The 24,160-nt window shown below is 43.4% G+C and overlaps 1 protein-coding gene across 5 annotated transcripts in view; it reads right to left on the bottom strand.

Moving 5' to 3' along the window:
* LOC137320273 (receptor-type tyrosine-protein phosphatase alpha) overlaps positions 1-24,160 on the bottom strand; it is a 258,755-nt gene that overhangs the window by 37,157 nt on the left and 197,438 nt on the right. For all 5 annotated transcript variants that reach the window (XM_067982065.1, XM_067982061.1, XM_067982066.1 and 2 more), the window contains 6 exons: positions 15,404-15,540; positions 14,180-14,270; positions 11,959-12,035; positions 6,228-6,264; positions 4,832-4,929; positions 711-830 (listed from right to left, as the gene is read on the bottom strand). In XM_067982065.1, the coding sequence (XP_067838166.1) occupies positions 711-830; positions 4,832-4,929; positions 6,228-6,264; positions 11,959-12,035; positions 14,180-14,270; positions 15,404-15,540 (560 nt within the window). The remainder of the gene's footprint in view (positions 1-710; positions 831-4,831; positions 4,930-6,227; positions 6,265-11,958; positions 12,036-14,179; positions 14,271-15,403; positions 15,541-24,160) is intronic.

Here is a 24,160-nt window from a genome sequence, read left to right as displayed (position 1 = left end):
AGGAAGGATATCAAGGCCTTGGAGAGGATGCAGAGGGGATTTATCAGAATGATACCAGGGATGTGGGACTTCAGTTGTGTGGAGAGACTAGAGAAGTTGGGATTGTTCTCCTTAGAGCAGAGAAGGTTAAAGGGAGATTTAATAGAGGTGTTCAAAACTATGAGGAGTTTTGATAGATTGGCGGGTGGATCGGTAACCAGAGGGAACAGATTTAAGATAGCTGGCAAAAGAACCAGAGGGGAGGTGAGGAGAAATGTTTTTCCCCTGCGAGTTATGATGATCTGGAAAGCACTACCTAAGAAGGTGGTGGAAGCAGATTCAGCAGTAACTTCCAATGGGGAATTGGATTTATACTTGAAAAGGAGAAATTTGGAGGGCTATGGGGAAAGAGCAGGTTAGTGGGAATAACTGGATAGCTCTTTCAAAGAGCCTGCATAGGTACAATAGGCTGAATGGCCTCCTTCTGTGCTGTAAGATTCTATGAGATGAAGGAACAGCCAACTACAGCACTGCTGGTGGCCAGTATGAATTGCTCTACATTGTTCAACTTTTCATGAGCTCTGTAGATCTCATCAAATAATCCCAACTCAAAACAATGTCTAAAATATGTTTACCAGACAGTCAAAACACAGCACTCAAGTGAAACAAGTCAAAAATTATTAAGGCATATTTTCAAATCTAGATACCGAACTGCACAACCAAAGACTTACTTGCTGAATACAGAACTTGCGGATGGTGTAGTCCACCAACACCATCATATCTTCCACAGACACTCGGATGTTCCCATATGTCCAGCATCCCTGGTCTGGCCAGTACTGGGCGCATTTGCACTAAAACACAAATCAGAGCATTTATGGTGCTTAGATGGCAAGACTTCAGAACAAAAAGCATGCTGATTTTCGCTTTAACTCCTGATAAAAACGTGTGTTAGGCTTTGTTGCGACTGCTACCAGGGTCAAATAATGTGTCAGCTCAGATAGTGAGATGACAGCTAAGAACTGCCACTGGGCAAGGTACCAGAGGGTAACCATGGAAAGGTGAAAGTCAGCTCCTTCAGAACTGAAAACAAAATTGAAAAAAAAACCAAGTTAGACCATTATCCACACCATTCAGCACTTTTGAAAACCTGGGTTAATTTACTCAATCTTTTCTCCTAGTTTTGTGAACTTCTCCGAACTAAAATCATTAGAATGTGTAGGTACGCCCTGGGCAAAAGAGGGCAAACACAAAAACGGGGCTCCTGTGATAGTGGCTCAATTCCTGATCACTATCCACTAGCCCCTGCTAGAAAGTACAGGCATGGACAGGATCAATATCAGCCGTGATGCTCCCCAAAGTTGAATATCCTGTTGGCACTCATTGTGGAGGCTCACATTGGAAGAATAACCCCTTTCGACGAGGTCTATTGGTTTGATATTGCCCATGGAACTGTACCTCACAAAGACTATCAGGGTGAAAATGTGGGAAAATTGGAAGAATCCTAAAAACTGGAATCATTCTTGTAGCATTTTCTCTTTGATGTATGCTTTTAAAGGTAGGCTACTCAGAATTGCATACAGAGTTCATAATTACCCTGATCAATGGGTTCAAGAGGGTCAGAATAACTTGTTCGATCAAATATCCTTTCAGTTGTTGTTTCACCACAGCCTTCTAGATACCAGGTACTTTTAGTAAATAGTTACATCTAAATTGTATCCTTTTCTATGTTGGACACCTATCCATTGTGTACACATTTCCTGCTCTATTGCACATTACTTTACATTTATCATCTCATTTAATTCCATTTGCCACTCCTTAGTCTAAATCTCTGAATACTTAACACCATCAAGAAATGTTATAATACCAGTAGCTGGATGCTGCTTATGGAGAAAATGGTTGAGTGTACAAACAGATAAAACCCTGATTATTAATAAAATGTATTCAGTTTATGTTACTTTTAAATTTAGTGAGTAATTTTGTGAAATACTAGTTTAACAAATTATTGAATGTAACAAGGAGAGATCCTTGCCATTGACCTATATCTTTTGCATTTTTACTGACATTTGGAATTTCAATCCAGCTAGCATTCCATTCATTTCATGCATATGCGTTTGCAACCATCTTCAGCCAGAAGTGCCGAGTGGATGATCCATCTCGGCCTCCTCCCTATGTCCCCACCATCACAGAAGCCAGTCTTCAGCCAATTCGATTCACTCCATGTGATATCAAGAAACGGCTGAGTGCACTGGATACAGCAAAGGCTATGGGCCCCGACAACATCCCGGCTGTAGTGCTGAAGGCTTGTGCTCCAGAACTAGCTGCACCTCAAGCCAAACTGTTCCAGTACAGCAACAACACTGACAGCTAACTGACAATGTGGAAAATTGCCCAGGTATGTTAGTCCACAAAAAGCAGGACAAATCCCAATCCGGCCAATTACTGTCCCATCAGTCTACACTCAATCAGCAAAGTGATGGAAGGTGTCGTCGACAGTGCTATCAAGCGGCACTTACTCACCAATAACCTGCTCACCGATGCTCAGTTTGGGTTCCGCCAGGACCACTCGGCTCCAGACCTCATTACAGCCTTGGTCCAAACCTGGACAACAGAGCTGAATTCCAGAGGTGAGGTGAGAGTGACTGCCCTTGACATCAAGGCAGCATTTGACCGAGTGTGGCACCAAGGAGCCCTAGTAAAATTGAAGTCAATGGGAATCAGGAGGAAAACTCTCCAGTGGCTGGAGTCATACCTAGCACAAAGGAAGATGGTAGTGTTTGTTGGAGGCCAATCATCTCAGCCCCAGGGCATTGCTGCAGGAGTTCCTCAGGGCAGTGTCCGAGGCCCAACCATCTTCAGCTGCTTTATCAATGACCTTCCCTCCATCATAAGGTCAGAAATGGGGACGTTCGCTGACGATTGCACAATGCTCAATTCCATTTGCAACCCCTTAGATAATGAAGCAGTCCCTGACCGCATGCAGCAAGTCCTGGACAACATCCAGGTTTGGGCTGTTAAGTGGCAAGTAACATTCGCGCCAGACAAGTGCCAGGCAATACCATCTCCAACAAGAGAGTGTCCAACCACCTCCCCTTGACATTCAACTGCATTACCATCGCCGAATCCCCCATCTACATCCTGGGGGTCACCATTGACCAGAAACTTAACTGGACCAGCCATATAAATACTGTGGCTACAAAAGCAGGTCAGGGGCTGGGTATTCTGCGGTGAGTGACTCACCTCCTGACTCCCCAAAGCCTTTCCACCATCCACAAGGCACAAGTCAGGAGTGTGATGGAATACTCTCCACTTGCCTGGATGAGTGCAGCTCAAACAACACTCAAGAAGCTCGACACCATCCAAGATAAAGCAGCCTGCTTGATTGGCACCCTATCCACCATCCTAAACATTCACTCCCTTCACCACTGGCGCACTGTGGCTGCAGTGTGTACCATTCACAGGATGCACTGCAGCAACTCGCCAAGGCTTCTTCGACAGCACCTCCCAAACCCGTGACCTCTACCACCTAGAAGGACAAGAGCAGCAGGCATATGGGAACACCACCACCTGCACGTTCCCCTCCAATTCACACACCATCCCGACTTGGAAATACATCGCTGTTCCTTCATCGTTGCTGGGTCAAAATCCTGGAACTCCCTTCCTAACTGCACTGTGTGAGAATCTTCACCACACGGACTGCAGCGGTTCAAGAAGGCAGCTCACCACCACCTTCTCAAGGGCAATTAGGGATGGGCAATAAATGCTGGCCTTGCCAGCGACGCCCACATCCCATGAACGAATAAAACAAAAATACTGATCACATCTAATGGCCTACATACTCGAAATGAATACGAATTGGGATAAAGTGGTCGAGTATTTTCTCCATGGCTGTTGTTAAATTAATTTTAATTTTCTTCGAATATCAGGATTACAATAACCCCTCCTGTCCTCCATTCCCCCTCATCTCAGTTTTATTTAAATTCATGTGCATTTACATGATTACTCTGTAGAGCCCTGTAAACGTTCAGTTCAGTCTTCAGTTCTATACTGGATGCACTGTGTGACACAAGTCAGCAGTAATCCTCTTCTGTGTACGTAGAATGGAATGGTGATCTGTTTGGTGGTCTCAGGGGTCTCATTACAGGAAGGACGTAATTGCTCTGGAGAGGTTGCAGAGAAAATTGACAAGAATGTTGCCAGGGCTTGAAAAGTGCAGCTACGAGGAGAGATTGGATAGGCTGGGGTTGTTTTCCTTGGAGCAGAGGAGGCTGAGGGGAGACTTGATTGAGGTGTACAAAATTATGAGGGGCCCAGATCGAGTAGACAGGAAGTATCTGTTTCCCCTAGCGGAGAGTTCAAGAACTAGAGGACATAGATTTAAGCTGACTGGCGGAAGGATTAGAGGGGACATGAGGAAAAACTTTTTTACCCAGAGGGTGGTGGTGTATGGAATTCACTGCCCGAATTGGTGGTAGAGGCAGGGACCCTCAACTCTTAAAAAGTACCTGGACCTGCACCTAAAGTGCTGTAAGCTGTAGGGCTATGGACTGGGTACTGGAAGGTGGGATTAGAATGGGCACCTGGTTGTTCTTCGAGCCGGCGCGGACACGATGGGCCGAATGGCCCCCTTCTGTGCTGTATCTTTTCTATGGTTCTATGGTTCTCGGGACTACATGTGGTTTACTTATATCTTTATTTTTAAAATGTTTTTGTGCTTGAGGGGAGTAAAAAAGATTTACTTCAAAAAATTTTAGTGTCTCACTTCTTTCCTGAAAAGTGATATAAATGGAAAAAAAGGGCACACACTTATGTGGAATATACCACTTAGCAAAATAATCTCATGTAACAGCATTACCTCTTTTCTCTCTTTTAGGTTTGTCACCATGACAATTGTTGCTGTGTTTTGCTCCCATATCATCCTCCAAAAGTCATTCACAGTTTCTTCCTTGGGCCCTGAAAGATATTGGGAGGCAAACACCATAAATTACTTGCTGGAAAGACACGAGTTACAGGTTTGGTAGGATAATTCCTACTTAATAACAGAGTAACCAAATCCAGAAAATACCACATAAAAACTCTTTCAAGCATATGTGCTCAACAACACCTTCAATTTAAACAGTCGGTAGCCAAACCAAACTTGTTCCCCAATGGCAAATAAATATAACAGGCCATTTCCTTTGGAGATTATGGGTTGGAAGAAAATCAATCTGCCACTTTCATCCTTTCTTCCTGTGAAGATAGATAGTGGCCTAATCCCACCAAAAAGCACAGTGACTTTAGATTAAATAAGACAGTCAATGATTCAATCTTAAATTTACCATATCAAGCTTTTTCATTTTTTTTTAATACTACTGTACTATTGAGCTTTTTAACCGTTCTATAAACACTAGGGATTTTGCATCCAGTCTGCTCCAGCTGTACTTGTTGAAAAACATTACTGACAGCTAATTAAGTTGGATAATATGTAATCTCACTATCAACCAATTTAACTCGTGCATTAGTTTGTGTCTCCTTCAGTCCTGTACGTATACATCAGGTTTTCCTATTTCTGATTTTTTTTCTGCTTTCCCACGCCCCCAACCTTGTCCCTAACAACTGTACCTGAAAAGCAAAACTACAATTTCAATTTAAGAAATGCTGCAAGAGGTGCCTGCATGAAAATAATCAATAAATGACTAGCAATATCATATTGAGTAGAAAGAAAAAATACTTAAATATATGAACACCTTTTCTACCAGTGTTGTAAAAATGCTAATTCCATTATTTTGACTGCAATGACTAACACAATTACCTGCAAGATATTTTTTTTAAAAATTCGTTCACGGCTGGCAAGGCCATTTATTGCCCATCCCTAGCGAGATTTTTTTTACAACTGAGTGGCTTGCTAGGCCATTTCAGAGGGCAATTAAGAATCAACCACATTGCTGTGGGTCTGGAGTCACATATAGGCCAGACCGGGTAAGGACGGCAGGTTTCCTTCCCTAAAGGACATTAGTGAACCAGATGGGTTTTTACGACAATCCGGTAGTTTCATGGCTATCATTACTGATACTAGTATTTTAATTCCAGATTTTTTATTTAATTAATTGAATTTAAATTCGCCAGCCGCCGTGGCGGGATTTGAACTCGTGACTCTGGATTTTAGTCTAGGCCTCTGGATTACTAGCCCAGTAACATAACCACGACGCTACCGTACCCTTTCAGCCATACTGAGAAAAAAATGTTTACATTTGAATATGTTTATGATTTACCTTGAGCCGCTATAAACTTGTTTTTGTCTTGATAGCCCTTTTAAAAAAATAAAATATAGGATCAGCATAACCAGATATTAAAGTAAAAAAACAATTCATTTATGCAGATGTCCTTCTTGTTCCCTTTCCAAACAAAGAATAAACAATCTTGGTGAGGCAAGGTGTGGCAGTGGAGAGGACTAAACTGAAACAACCAGCAAGTGGCACATGAACTAACTGCAATTAATGACTAAATAAGGCCACACTTAATGCAACAATTAATGAGTAATTGCACTATAGTTGGAGTTTACAAAAGCTGCTTTATTCCCCACAATTCAGTGGTATATGTTAAAATCAGTCCGTTAACATAAATATTCCAATGCCACTTCTAGAAATAGTATAATTTTTACCCTTGAAAAATCCCATCCCTGCTAAAATAACAGGTCAATCAGGTCTGTAAACGACCTGAAGTACATAGTTAATTACTTCAAGTGGCACCCCGTTGGCTTTAATTGCCGGCGGGAGTCCCACATGCGCGTCACTGGGGAACCTGGAAGTGGGCAGGTTGGAGCCGGGCTCCAGATCTGCCCCGGGAATCCCCGATTTTCGCAGCCCCCCCCCGCCACGAACGCACCCGCTCGGGGGTGCGAAAATCGAGCCCCATGTGTCAACAGATTGTTACTAAGCAACCATGAGATACAGGTATTAATAAGGCACTCTGAGAAAGAAAGACTGAACCCGGCAACTACACAATTATTTTTTATTCGTTCATGGGATGGGGGCGTCGCTGGCGAGGCCGGCATTAATTGCCCATCCCTAATTGCCCTTGAGAAGGTGGTGATGAGCCGCCTTCTTGAACCACTGCACTCCGTGTGGTGAAGGTTCTCCCACCGTGCTGTTACATAGGGAGTTCCAGGATTTTGACCCAGCGACGATGATGGAACGGCAATATATTTCCAAGTCGGGATGGTGTGTGACTTGGAGGGGAACGTGCAGGTGGTGTTGTTCCCATGTACCTGCTGCTCTTGTCCTTCTAGGTGGTAGAGGTCGTGGGTTTGGGAGGTGCTGTCGAAGAAGCCTTGGCGAGTTGCTGCAGTGCATCCTGTGGATGGTACACACTGCAGCCACTGTGCGCCAGTGGTGAAGGAAATGAATGTTTAGGGTGCTGGATGGGGCGTCAATCAAGCGGGCTGCTTTGTCCTGGATGGTGTCGAGCTTCTTGAGTGTTGTTGGAGCTGCACTCATCCAGGCAAGTGGAGAGTATTCCATCACACTCTTGACTTGCGCCTTGTAGATGGTGGAAAGACTTTGGGGAATCAGGAGGTGAGTCACTCACCGCAGAATACCCAGCCTCTGACCTGCTTTTGTCGCCACAGTATTTATATGGCTGGTCCAGTTAAGTTTCTGGTCAATGGCGACCCCCAGGGTGTTGATGGTGGGGAATTCGGTGATGGTAATGCCGTTGAATGTCAAGGGGAGGTGGTTAGACTCTCTCTTGTTGGAGATGATCATTGCCTGGCACTTGTCTGGCGTGAATGTTACTTGCCACTTATCAGCCCAAGCGGGGATGTTGTCCAGGTCTTGCTGCATGCGGGCTCGGACTGCTTCATTATTTGAGGGGTTGCGAATGGAACTGAACACTGTGCAATCATCAGCGAACATCCCTATTTCTGACCTTATGATGGAGGGAAGGTCATTGATGAAGCAGTTGAAGATGGTTGGGCCTAGGACTCTGCCCTGAGGAACTCTTGCAGCAATGCCCTGGTGCTAAGATGATTGGCCTCCAACAAACACTACCATCTTCCTTTGTGCTAGGTATGACTCCAGCCACTGGAGAGTTTTCCCCCTGATTCCCATTGACTTCAATTTTACTCGGGCTCCTTGGTGCCACACTCGGTCAAATGTTGCCTTGATGTGAAGGGCAGTCACTCTCACCTCACCTCTGGAATTCAGCTCTTTTGTCCATGTTTGGACCAAGGCTGTAACGAGGTCTGGCGCTGAGTGGTCCTGGCGGAACCCAAACTGAGCATCGGTGAGCAGGTTATTAAGAACATAAGAAATAGGAGCAGGAGTAGGCCAATCGGCCCCTCGAGCCTGCTCCGCCATTCAATAAGATCATGGCTGATCTGATCCTAACCTCAAATCTAAATTCATGTCCAATTTCCTGCCCGCTCCCCGTAACCCCTAATTCCCTTTACTTCTAGGAAACTGTCGATTTCTGTTTTAAATTTATTTAATGATGTTGCTTCCACAGCTTCTTGGGGCAGCAAATTCCACAGACCTACCACCCTCTGAGTGAAGAAGTTTCTCCTCATCTCAGTTTTGAAAGAGCAGCCCCTTATTCTAAGATTATGCCCCCTAGTTCTAGTTTCACCCATCCTTGGGAACATCCTTACCACATCCACCCGATCAAGCCCCTTCACAATCTTATATGTTTCAATAAGATCGCCTCTCATTCTTCTGAACTCCAATGAGTAGAGTCCCAATCTACTCAACCTCTCCTCATATGTCCGCCCCCTCATCCCCGGGATTAACCAAGTGAACCTTCTTTCTACTGCCTCGAGAGCAAGTATGTCTTTTCTTAAATATGGACACCAAAACTGTATGCAGTATTCCAGGTGCGGTCTCACCAATACCTTATATAACTGCAGCAATACCTCCCTGTTTTTATATTCTATCCCTCTAGCAATAAAAGCCAACATTCCGTTGGCCTTCTTGATCACCTGCTGCACCTGCATACTAACCTTTTGATTTTCTTGCACTAGGAACCCCAGATCCCTTTGTACTGCAGTACTTTCCAGTTTCTCGCCATCAAGATAATAACTTGCTCTCTGATTTTTCCTGCCAAAGTGCATAACCTCACACTTTCCAATATTGTATTGCATCTGCCAAATCTCCGCCCACTCACCTCAATGGTGAGTAAGTGCCGCTTGAAAGCACTGTCGACGACACCTTCCATCACTTTGCTGATGATTGAGAGTAGACTGATGGGGCGGTAATTGGCCGGATTGGATTTGTCCTGCTTTTTGTGGTCAGGACATACCTGGGCAATTTTCCACATTGTCGGGTAGATGCCAGTGTTGTAGCTGTACTGGAACAGCTTGGCTAGAGGCGCAGCTAGTTCTGGAGCACAAGTCTTCAGCACTACAGCCGGGATGTTATCAGGGCCCATAGCCTTTGCTGTATCCAGTGCACTCAGCCGTTTCCTGATATCACATGGAGTGAATCGAATTGGCTGAAGACTGGCTTCAGTGATGATGGGGATATCGGGAGGAGGCGATGACAGGGAAAAGCACAACCAACCATATCTCATTAAGGCAAGACATTAAATGGGTAGGCGGCAACATTTCACATATTAACTTGATGAAAAATGGGCTCTATTACATTTATTCAATGGTTTATTGTACCGTACAATTTTAAATCCTTTCAGAACATTTTTTTGTTAAAGTCTAGCTGAATGCTCTAGAGTAAGATCTGTGCCATGTAATTTTATTTCAAAATTAAACACTAATCAAAATTTGGGTGTAAAATATTTGCATTCTGATGATTAAAACACAGTTCCAGCTCATTCAATTATTCTCTGCAAAACACATGTTCACCTCAATCAGAGCATGGAATAGAACTGGCTGTGTGAGATTCTATATGCTACAAACTGTATGCTTATAAGGCAACACAAATTTTTTTAAAAGCTGTTTCACGGTATTTCCTCATTTCGTGACAAGGGCCGAGAAATTCGATCGCACCCAAAGAGGGACGTGCAGCACCTGTTAATGTTGTCCCAGGCAACATTTGTGCTGCGTACTCATTATTATGAGTCAGGTGAGCAGTTAACTCTACCCGAGCTATTCATTGGCTGCGTGCCTTTTTGGGGGGAGTGGTTTGATATCGGGAGTCTCTGACACCATTTAAAGGCAGCCAGCTCCTCTTAAAGGGGAGGTAGACAACAGGGAGACAGTTCTGAGAATGCACTAAGGTTTTCCGATGCTGTCTTGGAGGCCCTGGTGCAAGCAGTGGATAGGTGGAGATCGACCCTGTGCCCTCAGGAGGCAGAAAGACCTCCAGGCAACAACTCCACTTCCAATGGGAAGACATCGCAGAGGAGGTCAATGCTGGGAGCTTAGCTCCTAAGACATGGCTGCAATGCCAAAAGAAATTCAACGACCTCACCAGCGGCCTGATATAAGGTAGATTCCCTCCAGAGTACTCACAGCTATTACCATCTTTTATCATAAATACGCCCAACAGTATTGGTCCTAGATATAACCATAGAAGTTTACAGCACAGAAGGACTCATTCTGTCCGTGTCAGCTCTTTGCTAGAGCAATCCAAAATTAATGTCACTGCCCTGTGCTGTTTCCACAACCCTATATCTTCCTCTGCTTTAAATATTTCTATTTTGTAAGGGGAAATTGGATAATGGCCTCTACCTCAATTACTCCCTGTGGCAAAGCATATTGTGCTCAAACAACCCTTGTATAAATTTCTCCTAGTGTCTCTAACTCTCAGGACAATTTTAAATTGACAAACCCTCATCACCAGCCCTCCCAGGGGAAATAGTCATTCCCTATTTCTGTTCATTAGTTACATTTTGACAAACATCTTTGGCATTACTTCTGCTTTCCTCTGTTTCTTTCCCTTGCCAAACCTTAAGTTTTGGAAACTTATAAGTAAATATACTTAATATCAAAGGTGTAGATACTTAATATAGTATCCCCCACCGCCCAAGTTATTTAATGGTCAGAACACAGCCCCTCCGGTCCCAGGCCCCAGCCCCCCATTTATTTTCTGTATTACAGCAGCTTCCAGGTACTCTCTCCTCCCATAGCCCTGGTCCCAACTGTCCCTGCTACCCATCCCCAGCTCGGTAAATGATTGTTAAATTTCCTTTGCTTTAAAAAATACAAAGATACAAATTGAGCAGATCAGTAAATGACCAAGTATAAGAAGCATACAGAGTGGGATATGTGGAAGTGACAGGATTGAAGGAAACAGGAGGTGAGAGATATTCAGACAAACAGGGATTTAAAGACCAACAAATAAAAGTGGCATAGAGAGAAAGGATTAGAGTGGTAGAAAAGCAGAAAGGAAGTTACAAGAGACACAATATTTTATTTTTGTCCATGGGCGATGCCAATTTACAGTAGTAGGAATGAGTTTGTGTTGTCCCTCGCGCACACCATTTTTTTTTAAAAAAAAGGACATGCAAACCTGAACCCAAAGGGGCCAAATGGCAGTGTTTGGAAATCAAACCTGAAATGTCCAATCAGCTGACATGGAGCTTTAAGTTTGGTTTGGCACACACATTATGTGCCACAACGATTTACAAGATTTAAATATATCAAATTGGCAGACATGCAAGAGCCAATTTTCCTCTCTGGTCCCCTGCTGGGAGCTAGGCAACATGATAATAACCACGAATAGCCATGCAAAAAACTGCAGCATTTGCCACTGCTGCCCCATAACCCGCAGCCCCTTGTTAGGAAACGGCCCCACTTTATCATTCAACACTAGTATAACCAAGAACTGCCATCGAACAAACTGCATTGTGTATCCACGTCATATCTCTCCATGACACAATATAATTTGTCCACGTTTCCTGCATCTCTGGGCTACCTGCAACTGTTTTTACAAAACAAACAAGTATTGTTGATTTTTTTTTAAGGAATACATTTTTATGAATCTGCAAATGTAAAAACTATACATAATATTTTTTACAATTATTTACTTTATCTACAGTGGTTCATCAACTTACATTTATGTAGGAAGCATTGATAAAGTCAGAGTCTGGAACACCCTCCACAGGCGTCAGATGAACCCGCGAGTGATCATCTAGTGATAGATCAGGAAAAATTCAAGTTTGTGATTAGATCAAAGTAAAGGTACAAATATTCCAGCATGGCTAAACCCACTATATAATTAACACAGCATGTGGGCTATAACAACCTTATAACAGTTGCTCCTTCGAGACACATCTGTAAAAGAAAATGAAAAAGACTCATGAAGACTAAAGCAGGATCAAGTTGGTTTCTTGTACTGACGTAGTAATTCCAAACACTAAAATTTTATGTTATTATTGCAGACAATAACATATGCTAGGATGTACCTCTAAAGTGCTTACATGAGGTGGCTAATTTAAAATTCCAGAGCTGGAGTTTCCACCCGTTGACTATGAACCTGCAGAAAAATCTATCCTTCCTCTCTACCTGTCACCCTAACTTGAAATTCATGAGTAGAATTTTATCAAATCAAGTGTTCTGTTTGTGAAATTTCAGACAGTAGTTCGACACAAAACAAAAACAGGGTTGCTTGCCAACACCAAACCAGCCTTTATATGAATCAGATGGCCATGGGATTTGAGATCCAAGTACCAGTCACTTACATCTGGTGACAATTGTTGGGAATGAGCTTCAATAACTTTCTATTCTCAGACAATAGATCTCTCATCAAAATTGGAGGAGGAGAGAAACTGAATTTATCCCTAATTTCTCCTCCATTCCCCACTGCTGTTAAAACAACCATTAGCCAACTACAGAGTAATAATGATAGGGATCAAGGAGTGGTCTGCAGCAGTTACAGTTTTGCCCAAATACATTTGCAAGGTGGCTCGTCTCTCCAACAAATGAGTGAAACTGGGAGCAGGAACCCTGTGCAATTTTTCTCCTTCTTTGGCCCAGTGATGCTGCATTCAACAATCGTACCTCAACTACTATGAAGACCATGGTCGGCTTAGTCACCGTAGACCACAGAACCTGAGTGTCAATGCTGCACTCCTGATTAATATCCAGTGAATATGGATGGAAAGTGCATGTGTGTGGATTGAGCTAAGCATGCATGTGTTCTTCATAGCCACTTGGGTAAAGTACTGGAGGGTAACCAGCGCTCATGAAACTGTGTCCAGCATAACCTAATACTTTTAGGGGTGATGGAAAGAAAATTGGCCAAAAAGGCCATCAGGGATAGCTAGTGTGTGAAACAGAAAGCTCTATCATTTTAATTGCAAGTATGCATCTCCGCTTAGGCATATTGTTGGGATGGAGCTTTCGTCTGCATCTGGCGGCACCACTCTCAACCTGGGAGTGCTCAATGCTGAGACTTCATGCTAGAAGTGCGGTGATGCAGCCATGACATTTTACACCTTCGTAAACACAAAAAGGTACTCAAATATATTTAAGGAAAAAACGGAAACCTTCAGACCAGGTTCCTGCACCAAATTTTATTTCTGCCACCCAGCCTTTCTCCATAAGCCACACCCCTTCTACAGTGGAGAAACAAATGACCTGGCCCCAGGGCTTCAATAATGCTCAGACCAAAGAAATTCTCCATTTAATATTCCCCATTTCCCTCTGCTTGGGTCTATGCCTGATACCTTTGCACTATGATGCGATGGAGCCTGCCAGTTCATCAGACTAGTGGATCAAATTTATGTTTTACCATCTTGTGGTGCCGTGTGTTGGTGTTCCAATATATTATACCACATTTGTCTCACCCTCGCTTTAGGCTGTCCTGTCCTGTGAAACACACCTCATTCAAGAGGTTGGGTAATTGAACTCCTCAATGATTAAATAATATAAATTAAATATTAATTAAATATCAATTAAATATTCTATTCTATGATTCTCCAAGTCCTCTGTCAAATATATTTTTGATCTGACTTCCAGAAGGAGCATTCGACGAACCAAGGATGACTCATCCTCCAAGTTCCCCAAATTTCACTATCTTAAGTGTACAAAGTGATCATCACTTCTGCAAGTAGATCTCAGCATTAGTGCTTAAATAAAAACTGTGGGAGGATGCTGCTGGATCACGGATGAAAGAACTTTCCAGTCAGTCAAAAAGGTTACTACAGAGCACAGCAATGATTACGTGCAAACACCAATTACATATAGCTAGCTGGGTTTTTAACATAATAGGTTGCAAAATCGCACAATTTATCATGCTATCACCAACTATTTGCATTCAGTCTGAATACGTACAAGGCAGGATGTTAACATATCGATTCTTCTCTTTATTTTCTTCCTTTGATGCAGCTTCACAAGTGGCCTGGATTGGACATGCAGGGAGAGCCTGTGTTGCCATGGAAACATAATTTACTTCAGTATATTGCTTTGATAAAGAGTCAAACGCTGAACCCTTGAGCACTGAAGATTTAAGACATACCACTACCATTAGGTTCCTTGCACTTTTTTTTTGTTTGACAGTTAATGATTTAAGAGTTTGGTTTTATATTAAACCAGGAATGAATGGCTACACAAAAACTGATTATACATCAAACCAGTTTGACTACATTTAGACAAACTAAAATGATATTTATATTGAAGAACCACTTTTTGAAGGAAGGTTCTGCAATCCCAATTCCTAGTTCTGATGCTGTAGAAATTAACCAGACAGACTCTACAGCAGCCTGTTTTACTTGAAAACAACTGCACATACACAAGCTTGTGCTTATGTGGCTTTAAAGCTATTTCCCATGACTTTTTAAACTGCCAGTGGCAAAGTCCCTAATGGCTAGAGAAAGTAATTTGGAGGCCAAATATTATGATCACCTTCACTGCAAGAGTTGTAAGAATCAGGAAGCAAACAATCAAACTAAAGATGGTAATAAAACAATACATTTAAATGAAGTTCAGGGAACCCCCAAAAAGCTCATTTAAAGTCATCATGATATCTTCAGCACATTGGATCACAGGATTTGGAATGTAAATACGATGATCAGCTGTTCACGTGCAGCTACCGACCACAAAACTGTGTCCCAAACAGATACCGCCTGTAGAGGGGTTGAGAAAGGAGGTGGTGGTGAGATAGAGCTGGGTGTCATCAGTGTACATGTGGAATCTGATGTCGTGTCTTCGGATGATGCCACCGAGGGGCAACATGTAGATGAGAAACAGCAGGGGGCTAAGGATGGGTCCCTGGGGAACTCCGAAAGTAACGGTACGGGGGTGGGAAAAGAAGCCATTGCAGGAGATTTTCTGGCTCCGATTGGATAGGTAAGAGCAGAACCAGGTGAGGGCAGTCCCACTCAGCTGGACAACGGAGGAGAGGCTTTGGAGGAGGATGGTATGGTCAACTGTGTCAAAGACTGCAGAAACGTCCACAAGGGTGAGGAAGGATAATGCACCACTCTGAGTCATAGAGTATATATTAAAAGAAGAACTTCAGGTGCAGTAACTAAACTTAATAAAACTAGAGAAATTTACATTAAATTCTTCTCTGAACAGTTTATTGTCATCTGCCATTCGCCGATTAGCTTCTTCTTCCAGTTTCTCAATAGATAGTGGTGGGTACTTTCGGTTGGTGCTTGGAGACCTTGCAAGCAGTGGCATGCTCTGGAGTTCTATATGCAAAAATATAAAACCGATTGCTCCATCAGAAATATGCAAAGAGGTTCAGAATTAAAAGTGTAGTGCTCTTGTGATAAAATCATGCTTATACTTTTTTAAATGACAAATTCAGAATTGCAACAGAAGCTAGTAGGCCTCAGAGAATACAAGCTTAAATTTAATTAAAATACACATACATACAAACAAACTTTTACATGAGAATGCTTAGTAAGTGTGCAGGAATTTTTTTTTAACATTTGCCTTCTCCAAAATACACAAAATTATCAAAGCAGTTACAAATGAATTTGCAGCCTCTTACAACTAGTGTAGGAGGGGGGCTTGCCAAGCTGGCCTATGGACTACTCCACTAATTACTTTCATTCGACTCTGATCAGCAAAAAGATGCACTAAGCTTGCACATGCATTTTCTTTCTTCTCCTAGCCCTCTGCTTCTTACCCAAATTGGAATGTTCTATCATACTGTGGCATGCATCTATTACCCTTAACTATTTACAATTAACTACTAGTTTAATAATGACTAATTATTCAGTGATTAAAATTTGAAAATTCTACTAGCAAAGACTGATCTAAAGTAAAACGATGTGCAAAACTGACGGAACAGAAGTGGTCCTTCACATTTCAAATCTACTTGATACTATCTGATGAAGTTTACAGGGTTAAAGTACTGAGAAACGCAAGCTTGCTGATTACTGCTTTACGATCAGTTCATTGTGATCAAGTGTCACATCAACTCAGTGGTAGCTCTTTTGCCTCTGAGTCAAAAGGTCGTGGGTTCAAGTCCCACTCCAAAACTTGAGCACATAATCTAGGCTGACACTTCAGTGCAGTACAGAGAGTGCTGCACTATTGAGGTGCCATCTTTTGGATGAGATGTTAAACTGAGACCCCGGCTGCGCTCTCGGGTAGACGCAAGAAATTTCATGGCAGTATTTGAAGAGCAGGTGAGTTCTCCCAGTGCCCCGGCCAAAATTTATCCCTTAACTAACCACCAAAAACAGGTTATCTTGTCGTTTATCTAGCCCACTGCCATTTGTAGGACCTTGCTATGGACAAATTGGCTGCCACCTTCCCCAACACAATGCTGTTAGGCAGGGAGTTCCAGGATTTTGACCCAATGACGATGAAGTAACAGCAATATATATCAAAGTCAGTATGATATGTAACTTGGAGGAGAACTTGGAGGTGATGATGTTCCCATGCACCTGCTGCCCTTGGCCTTCAAGGTGGCGGAGGTTGCAGGCTTGGAGATGCTGCCGAAGAAGCCTTTGCAAATTGCTGCAGTGCATCCTGTAAAAATTACACACTGTAGCCACACTACTCCAGTGGGGGAGGGAGTGGGTGTTTAGGCTAGTGGACGAGGTGCTGATCAAGCGGGCTGCTTTGTCCTGGATGGTGTTGAGCTTCTTGAGTATTGTTAAAGCTGCAATCATCCAAGCAAGTAGAAAGTATTCCATCACACTCCTGACTAGTGCCTTGTCGGTAGTGGGGAGGTTTTGGGGAGTCAGGAAGTAAGCCACACGCTGCACAATACCCACCCTCTGACTTACTGTAGCAGCCACGGTATTTACGTGGCTGGTGCAGTTGACTGTCAGGACAATTATGACAGTCAGGATGTTAATGGTGGGGGTTCATCAATGGTAATGCCAATGAATGTTATGGGGAGGTGGGCCTTGGACCTGCCCTGAGGAACTCCTGCAGCAATGTCCTGGAACTAAGATGTGTTTTTTAAAAATTCGTTCATGGGATGTGGGCATCGCTGGCAAGGCCAGCATTTATTGCCCATCCCTAATTGCCCTTGCGGAGGTGGTGGTGAGCCGCCGCCTTGAACTTCTGCAGTCCGTATGGTGAAGGTTCTCTGTTAGGTAGGGAGTTCCAGGATTTTGACCCAGCGACGATGAAGGAACGGCGATATATTTCCAAGTCAGGATGGTGTATGACTTGGAGGGGAACGTGCAGGTGGTGTTGTTCCCATGTGCCTGCTGACCTTGTCCTTCTAGGTGGTAGAGGTCACGGGTTTGGGAGGTGCTGTCGAAGAAGCCTTGGCGTGTTGCTGCAGTGCATCCTGTGGATGGTACACACTGCAGCCACAGTGCGCCGGTGGTGAAGGGAGTGAATGTTTAGGAAGGTGGATGGGGTGCCAATCAAGTGGGCTGCTTTGTCCTGGATGGTGTCGAGCTTCTTGAGTGTTATTGGAGCTGCACTCCAGGCAAGTGGAGAGTATTCCATCACACTCCTGACTTGTGCCTTGTAGATGGTGGAAAGGCTTTCGGGAGTCAGGAGGTGAGTCACTCGCCGCAGAATACCCAGCCTCTGACCTGCTCTTGTAGCCACAGTATTTACGTGGCTGGTCCAGTTAAGTTTCTGGTCAATGGTGACCCCCAGGATGTTGATGGTGGGGGATTGGGCGATGGTAATGCCGTTGAATGTCAAGGGGGGGTGGGTGGTGGTTAGACTGTCTCTTGTTGGAGGTGGTCATTGCCTGGCACGAATGTTACTTTCCACTTATCAGCCCAAGCCTGAACGTTGTCCAGGTCTTGCTGCATGCGGGCACGGACTGCTTCATTATCTGAGAGGTTGCGAAATGATAGGCCTCAAACAACCACAAGCATCTTCTATTGTGCCAATTATGACCGAAGCCACTGGAAAATTTTCCCCCGGTCCCCATTGGCTAGGGCTTTTTGGTGTCTCACACAGTTGCATTCTGCCTTGACGTCAAGGGCAGTCACTCTTACCTCACCTCTGGAATTCAGCTCGTGCTCATGTTTAGACCAAAGCTGTAATGAGGGCTAGATCCTGATGGAACCAAAGTTAAGCATTGGTGTGCGGGTTATTGATTAGTTAGTGCCACTTGATAGCGCTGTTGACAATTGCTTCCATCATTTTGCTAGTGATTGGGAGTAAGATTACAGGGCGATAATTGGCCGGGTTAGATTGGTTTTCGTGGACAGGCTATACCTGTGCAATTTTCCACATTGTCTGTTGGATACCAGAGTTGTAGCTGTTCTGGAACAGCTTGGCTAGGGGCATGGCTAGTTGTGGAGTACAGGCCTTCAACATTGCAGCTGGGATACTGTCAGGGCGGATAGCTGTTGCTCTGTCCAGTGCACTCAGTTTTGAACTGCTAGATCTGTTCTTAATCTATCCTAAGGTCGTAGTGTAACAGGATGCGAAGGAGAGTGTCCTCAGTGTGAAGATATGACTTGGTCTCCACAAGGACTGTGCGGTGGTCACCCCTACCAATGATGTTACGGGGACAGACGGAATGCAGACAAATTTTCAAAGTTGATTGGCGAGGTGTGCCTAGTTGTGTCCTAACTCATTGCCTACATCGCAGTGGAGTGGACCATCTGGTTTGATTTTTGTTTCTCTTCCCAGTGATTTGATACAACTGAGTGACTTGCTAGGACATTTCCAAGGGCAGTTAAGAGTCAACCACATTGGTGTGGAACTGGCATCACATATAGGTCAGATCGGGTAAGGATAGGTTTCCTTCCCAAAAGACAATAATCTGTGGTCTCGATTTAAAAGGTAATTATATATGCTTCCGGATCCCCCGGGCGCCAGCCAGGGAGCCTGGTTGTCAGGCTGGCTCCCTGTCTGGAGGGAAAGGAGCCACGAATCAGAAAGGAGGGAGGGAGGTATCATGGGTCATGGAGACATTGGGAAGAGGGGGAAGCGGACGTGGAGAAGATTGGACAGGGAGGGGGCCATGAAGACCAGGACAGGACCTTGGAAAAATTTGCAGGGTGGGGGCTGGGAAAATAGTGGGGGCACACGTATGAGCAGGGGGTGGGTGGGTCGGAGGCCGCGCAGCGGTGGGGGGGGTCAGGTCGGGTCGGAGGCCGTGCAACGGGGGGGGGGGGGGGGGGGGGGTGGTGTCTCGACCATGGGATGTCTACCATCGGGGGGGGCGGGGCTACATCAGCTGAACACAGAGGTTCGATCATGCCAGGTAAGCTTGTTGGGCCTGCAAGAAGCACTCCTGCTCCTCCTGGCCCACAAGCAGTACAATAAAGGCACTTACCTCATGGATCCAGCTCTTCTCCCCTCCTCTCACCTGACGAGAATCAGAAGTGATGGGAAACCCAAAAATTTAAGTGCCTCAACTATCACAATGAGGTACACTGCCCCTTTAACAATCCGTGTGCCGGCAATAAATAGGAATGGCACTTCCGAGTTTCCAATCGTGCCTGGATTAAACCCGAAAGTGGGCGCGGTGGAGCCGGGTTGCAGTCCCACTTCGAAAATCTGTTCTTTTTACAAACCCACCCGTCCCCAACCCACCCATTCTTTGAGGTTAAAATTACCCCCATGGCCTCTGGATTACTAGACTTTAGAATCAATTTACGGCACAGGAGGCCATTCGGCCCATTGTTTCTGAACCGGCTGGAAAAACAGCTATCCAGTCTAATCTCACTTTCTGGTTCTTAGTCTGTTGCCCTGTAGGTTCGGCACTTCAAGTGTATATCCAAGTACTTTTTAAATGAGTTGAGGGTTTCTGCCACTACCACCCTTTCAGGCAGTGAGTTCTAGACACCCACCACCCTCTGGGTGAAAAAAATTCTCCTCAACTCCCTTATAATCCTTCTACCAATTACTTTAAATCGATGCTCCCTGGTTATTGGCCTCTCTGCTAGGGGAAATAGGTCCTTCCTGTACACTCTATCTAGGCCCCTCATAATTTTATACACCACAATTAAATCTCCCCTCAGCCTCCTCTGTTCCAAAGAAAACAACCCCAGCCTATCCAATCTTTCCTCATAGCTAAAATTCTCCCATCCTGACAACATCCTCGTAAATCTCCTCTGTACCCTCTCCAGTACAATTACATCCTTCCTGTAATGTGGTGATCAGAACTGTACGCAGTACTCTAGCTGTGGCCTACCTAGTGTTTTATACTGTTCTAGCATAACTTCCCTGCTCTTATATTCCATGCCTTGTCTAATAAAGGAAAGTATCCCGTATGCCTTCTTAACCACCTTATCTACCTGTCCTGCTACCTTCAGGGATCTTTGGACATGCACTCCACGGTCTCTCTGTATCCTCCCATTTATTGTCCCTTGCCTTGTTTCCCCTTCCCAAATGCATTACCTTACACTTCTTTCAGATTGAATTCCATTTGCCACTTTTCTGCCCACCTGACCAGTCCATTAATATTTTCCTGCAGTCTACAGCTTTCCTCCTCACTATCAATCATACGGCCAATTTTTATATCATCTGGAAACTTCTTAATCATGCCCCCTACATTTATGTCTAAATCATTGATATATACCACGAAAAGCAAGGGACCTAGTACTGAGCCCTGCGGAACAACCTTCCAGTCACAAAAACACTCGTCGACCATTACCCTTTGTTTCCTGTCACTAAGCCAATTTTGGATCCAACTTGCCACTTTCACTTGGATCTCATGGGCTTTTACTTTTCTGACCAGTCTGCCATGTGGGACCTTGTCAAAAGCCTTGCTAAAATTCATGTAGACTACCTCAAATGCGATACCCTCATCGACCCTTCTTGTTACCTCCTCCAAAAATTCAATCCATTAGTCAGACACGACGTTCCCTTAACAAATCCATGCTGACTGTCCTTGATTAATCCGTACCTTTCTAAACGACGATTAATACTGTCCCTCAGAATTTTTTCCAATAATTTGCCCACCACTGAGGTTAGGCTGACTGGCCTGTAATTACTTGGTCTATCCCTTTCTCCCTTTTTAAACAACGATACAACGTTAGAAGTCCTCTAATCCTCCAACACCAAGCCTGTAGCCAGAGAGGATTGGAAAATGATGGTCAGAGTCTCCACTATTTCCTCCTTTTCTTCTCTTAGCCTGGGATACATTTCATCCGGGCCTGGCGATTTATCTACTTTCAAAGATGCTAAACCCCTTAATATTTCCTCTCTCACTACTTTTATCCCATCCAATATTTCACACTTGTCCTCCTTAACTATAATGTCTGCATCGTCCCCATCTTTTGTGAAGACAGATGCAAAGTATTCATTAAGAACCATACCCATGTCTTCCGCCTCCACACACAAGTTACCTTTTTTGTCTCTAATACTCTTTCCTTCGTTATCCTCTTGCTCTTTATGTATTTATAAAATAATTTTGGGTTATCCTTGATTTTACTTGCCAATATTTTCTCTTCGCTTTCCTAATTTCCTTTTAAATTTCATCCCTGCACTTTCTATACTCCTCTAGGCTTTCTGCAGTATTGAGCTCTCAGAATCTGACAGCCAGCACAGGCTCGATGGGTCGAATGGCCTCCTTCTGTGCTGTAACAATTCTATAAGCTTCCTTTTTTGCCTTACACTACCCTGTATGCCCCTTGACATCCAGGGGGCTCGAGATTTGGGAGTCCCATTCTTTTTCTTCATGGGAACATATTTGTTCGAAACCCTCGCTAACTCCTCCCTGAATGCCTCCCACTGCTCTGACACTGATTTACTTTCAAGTAGCTGTTTCCAGTCCACTTGTGCTAAATCACATCACAGCTTAGTAAAATTGGCCTTTCCCCAATTGAGAACTTTTACTCCTGGTCTATCTTTGTCCTTTTCCATAAGTATGCTAAATCTAACTGAATTAATCTAACTGAATTATAACCATTACAAAACCTCACCTAACATCTGTGTTTTCCCCCATGACCCAGCTCAATCAACAAAGTCCTGCGCCAGGAATTGTGGGCACAACCCATTTCCTTGCACAGCACGTTAGTGCTCCAACACAGTGGTTTATAAACTTATTATAAATTTTTAAGTAGGCAAAGGAGAGATCTAATAAAAACTGAATTGAGGGGGAAAAAAAATCTCACAATGTGATCTAATGGAGTCTAGCTTAACCTAGTAATAGATGTTTGGTACATTCTCCTTGCATTTGATGCCAGTTTACACATTTGAAAAAGTTTTGCTTGAAATTACAAACTGGATTTTCAAATGAAAACTAAAGCACTGCAGTCTGCCCCGATAATTTATTCATCTCATAACAAACTAGAATGTGTGAGCTTATTCACAGGTTTTAGGACATCTTTGAGTTCTATATTACCTTACTGGGCATGGAAGCTTCATTTACTACTACATTTTTAAACTTTATTGCAGTCTGCCTTTTACTGGATTCATCGGAACCAGACCAATTGTGAGTGATTTAAGTTTCATTCTATTACTAGGTTTGACTCGATTCCTTTAGTTGACATTGTGAGATTTTTTTTATTCCTCGATTCAGTTTTTAGTAGATCCCTCCTTTGCCCACTTACAATATATTGGGCCAGAAATTGTTCCCGAAATAACAGAGGAGCTCAACAACGCTCTCAGTTTTTAGTGGTGAATTGAAGGAGCAAGTTCCCGCGTTTGCACAAGCGCAGTAAATCGCGGAAATCATGAACTTGCTCCTAGTGGTCCGCTGGCGATATGACAGCTTCGAATTAAAGGGCCATCGCACGCTGCAATCAGAGAAATAATCGAAAAAGCTCAAACTTGCTTATCTGCCCAGCTGAAAAGTAACTAATTACACCACCAAACAGGTATGCTTAAAAATACCAGGTCTAAACTAAGTCTTAATGACTGTCAAACAACTAAAAGTTAACTGTTAAAAATGTGGAGTCTCATATTACTCCTTATTTTGATTGTTTTTGGTCATTAAAAAATTATTTTTTTTTTTAAATTTAAAAATTAAAAAAATGCCCCCTTCTGTCCGTTTAATTTAATTATTTCTTTGGCTTTTTATTTAAAAAATTTAAATTTACTAACACATTTAATAACACATTTTATTACAAAATACTTGATTAAAATGAATGAAGTCTGCTTGCCGGCTTGAGCAATGCAGCCTGAATTTGTGGGTGTCATTTCCCTTCCTGACAGATTTTGTGGGTGTGTCTTCTCCTTACAGACTTTTCTAGGCACGCTGCTCAGAGGCTGGGTTGATAGCACACATTTTGTTTAAAGTTCAAATTCAAGCAATTCAAGAGCCTGCAGTAAGTATTTTCATTAATTAAATTCGCAGGATCTGCGGTGAGCATTGCCTCATCGCTCTGTGCGATTTCTGACTCAAAGTTTCTAAACCATTGTGCTGAAGCACCAAATTGCTGCACAAGGAAGTGGGTAGTACCCACAATTCTTGGCACAGAACATTGTTGATTGAATTGGGTCACGGGGGAAAACACAGATTAATTCTAACTCAGAACTGGAGAGATGTGCTCTTTTTTTTGGGGGGGGGGTGGTGGGTAGACAAAATTTACAAGCACGCTACTTTAGTCTTAGCCATGCATAAATGTACTCTTCACAGTTGGCAAACATTTGGTCAATACTGCTCAAGAGCACAGCAACCAAAAAGAAAATCAAAAACAGATCTAGAAAAGTTAAACCAGAAGAAATCATCGACCACTTGATTGCTTCCAAGTTATCTGGGGAACATGTCTGTGGTTTGAGCATCACTTATAATTTGGATTGAAGAATTTGAAATATTAAAAAAAGGTCAATTTGAAAGCTCTTAGAGCTTAAAACTTATTCTTGGATAAACTTATTCAAAAGCATAAATGGAAGAAGTTAGTCAAGCACAAAAAATGCAATGCATGAAATCATGTTGTCCACAATCACTCTACATTATCAGCCATAGGCTGTACT

Source organism: Heptranchias perlo, chromosome 1 (assembly GCF_035084215.1).
Source record: "Heptranchias perlo isolate sHepPer1 chromosome 1, sHepPer1.hap1, whole genome shotgun sequence".
Lineage (NCBI taxonomy): Eukaryota > Metazoa > Chordata > Chondrichthyes > Hexanchiformes > Hexanchidae > Heptranchias > Heptranchias perlo.
The sequence above is the reverse complement of the archived record's forward strand: the minus strand, read 5'-3'. Positions and strand labels throughout refer to the sequence as shown.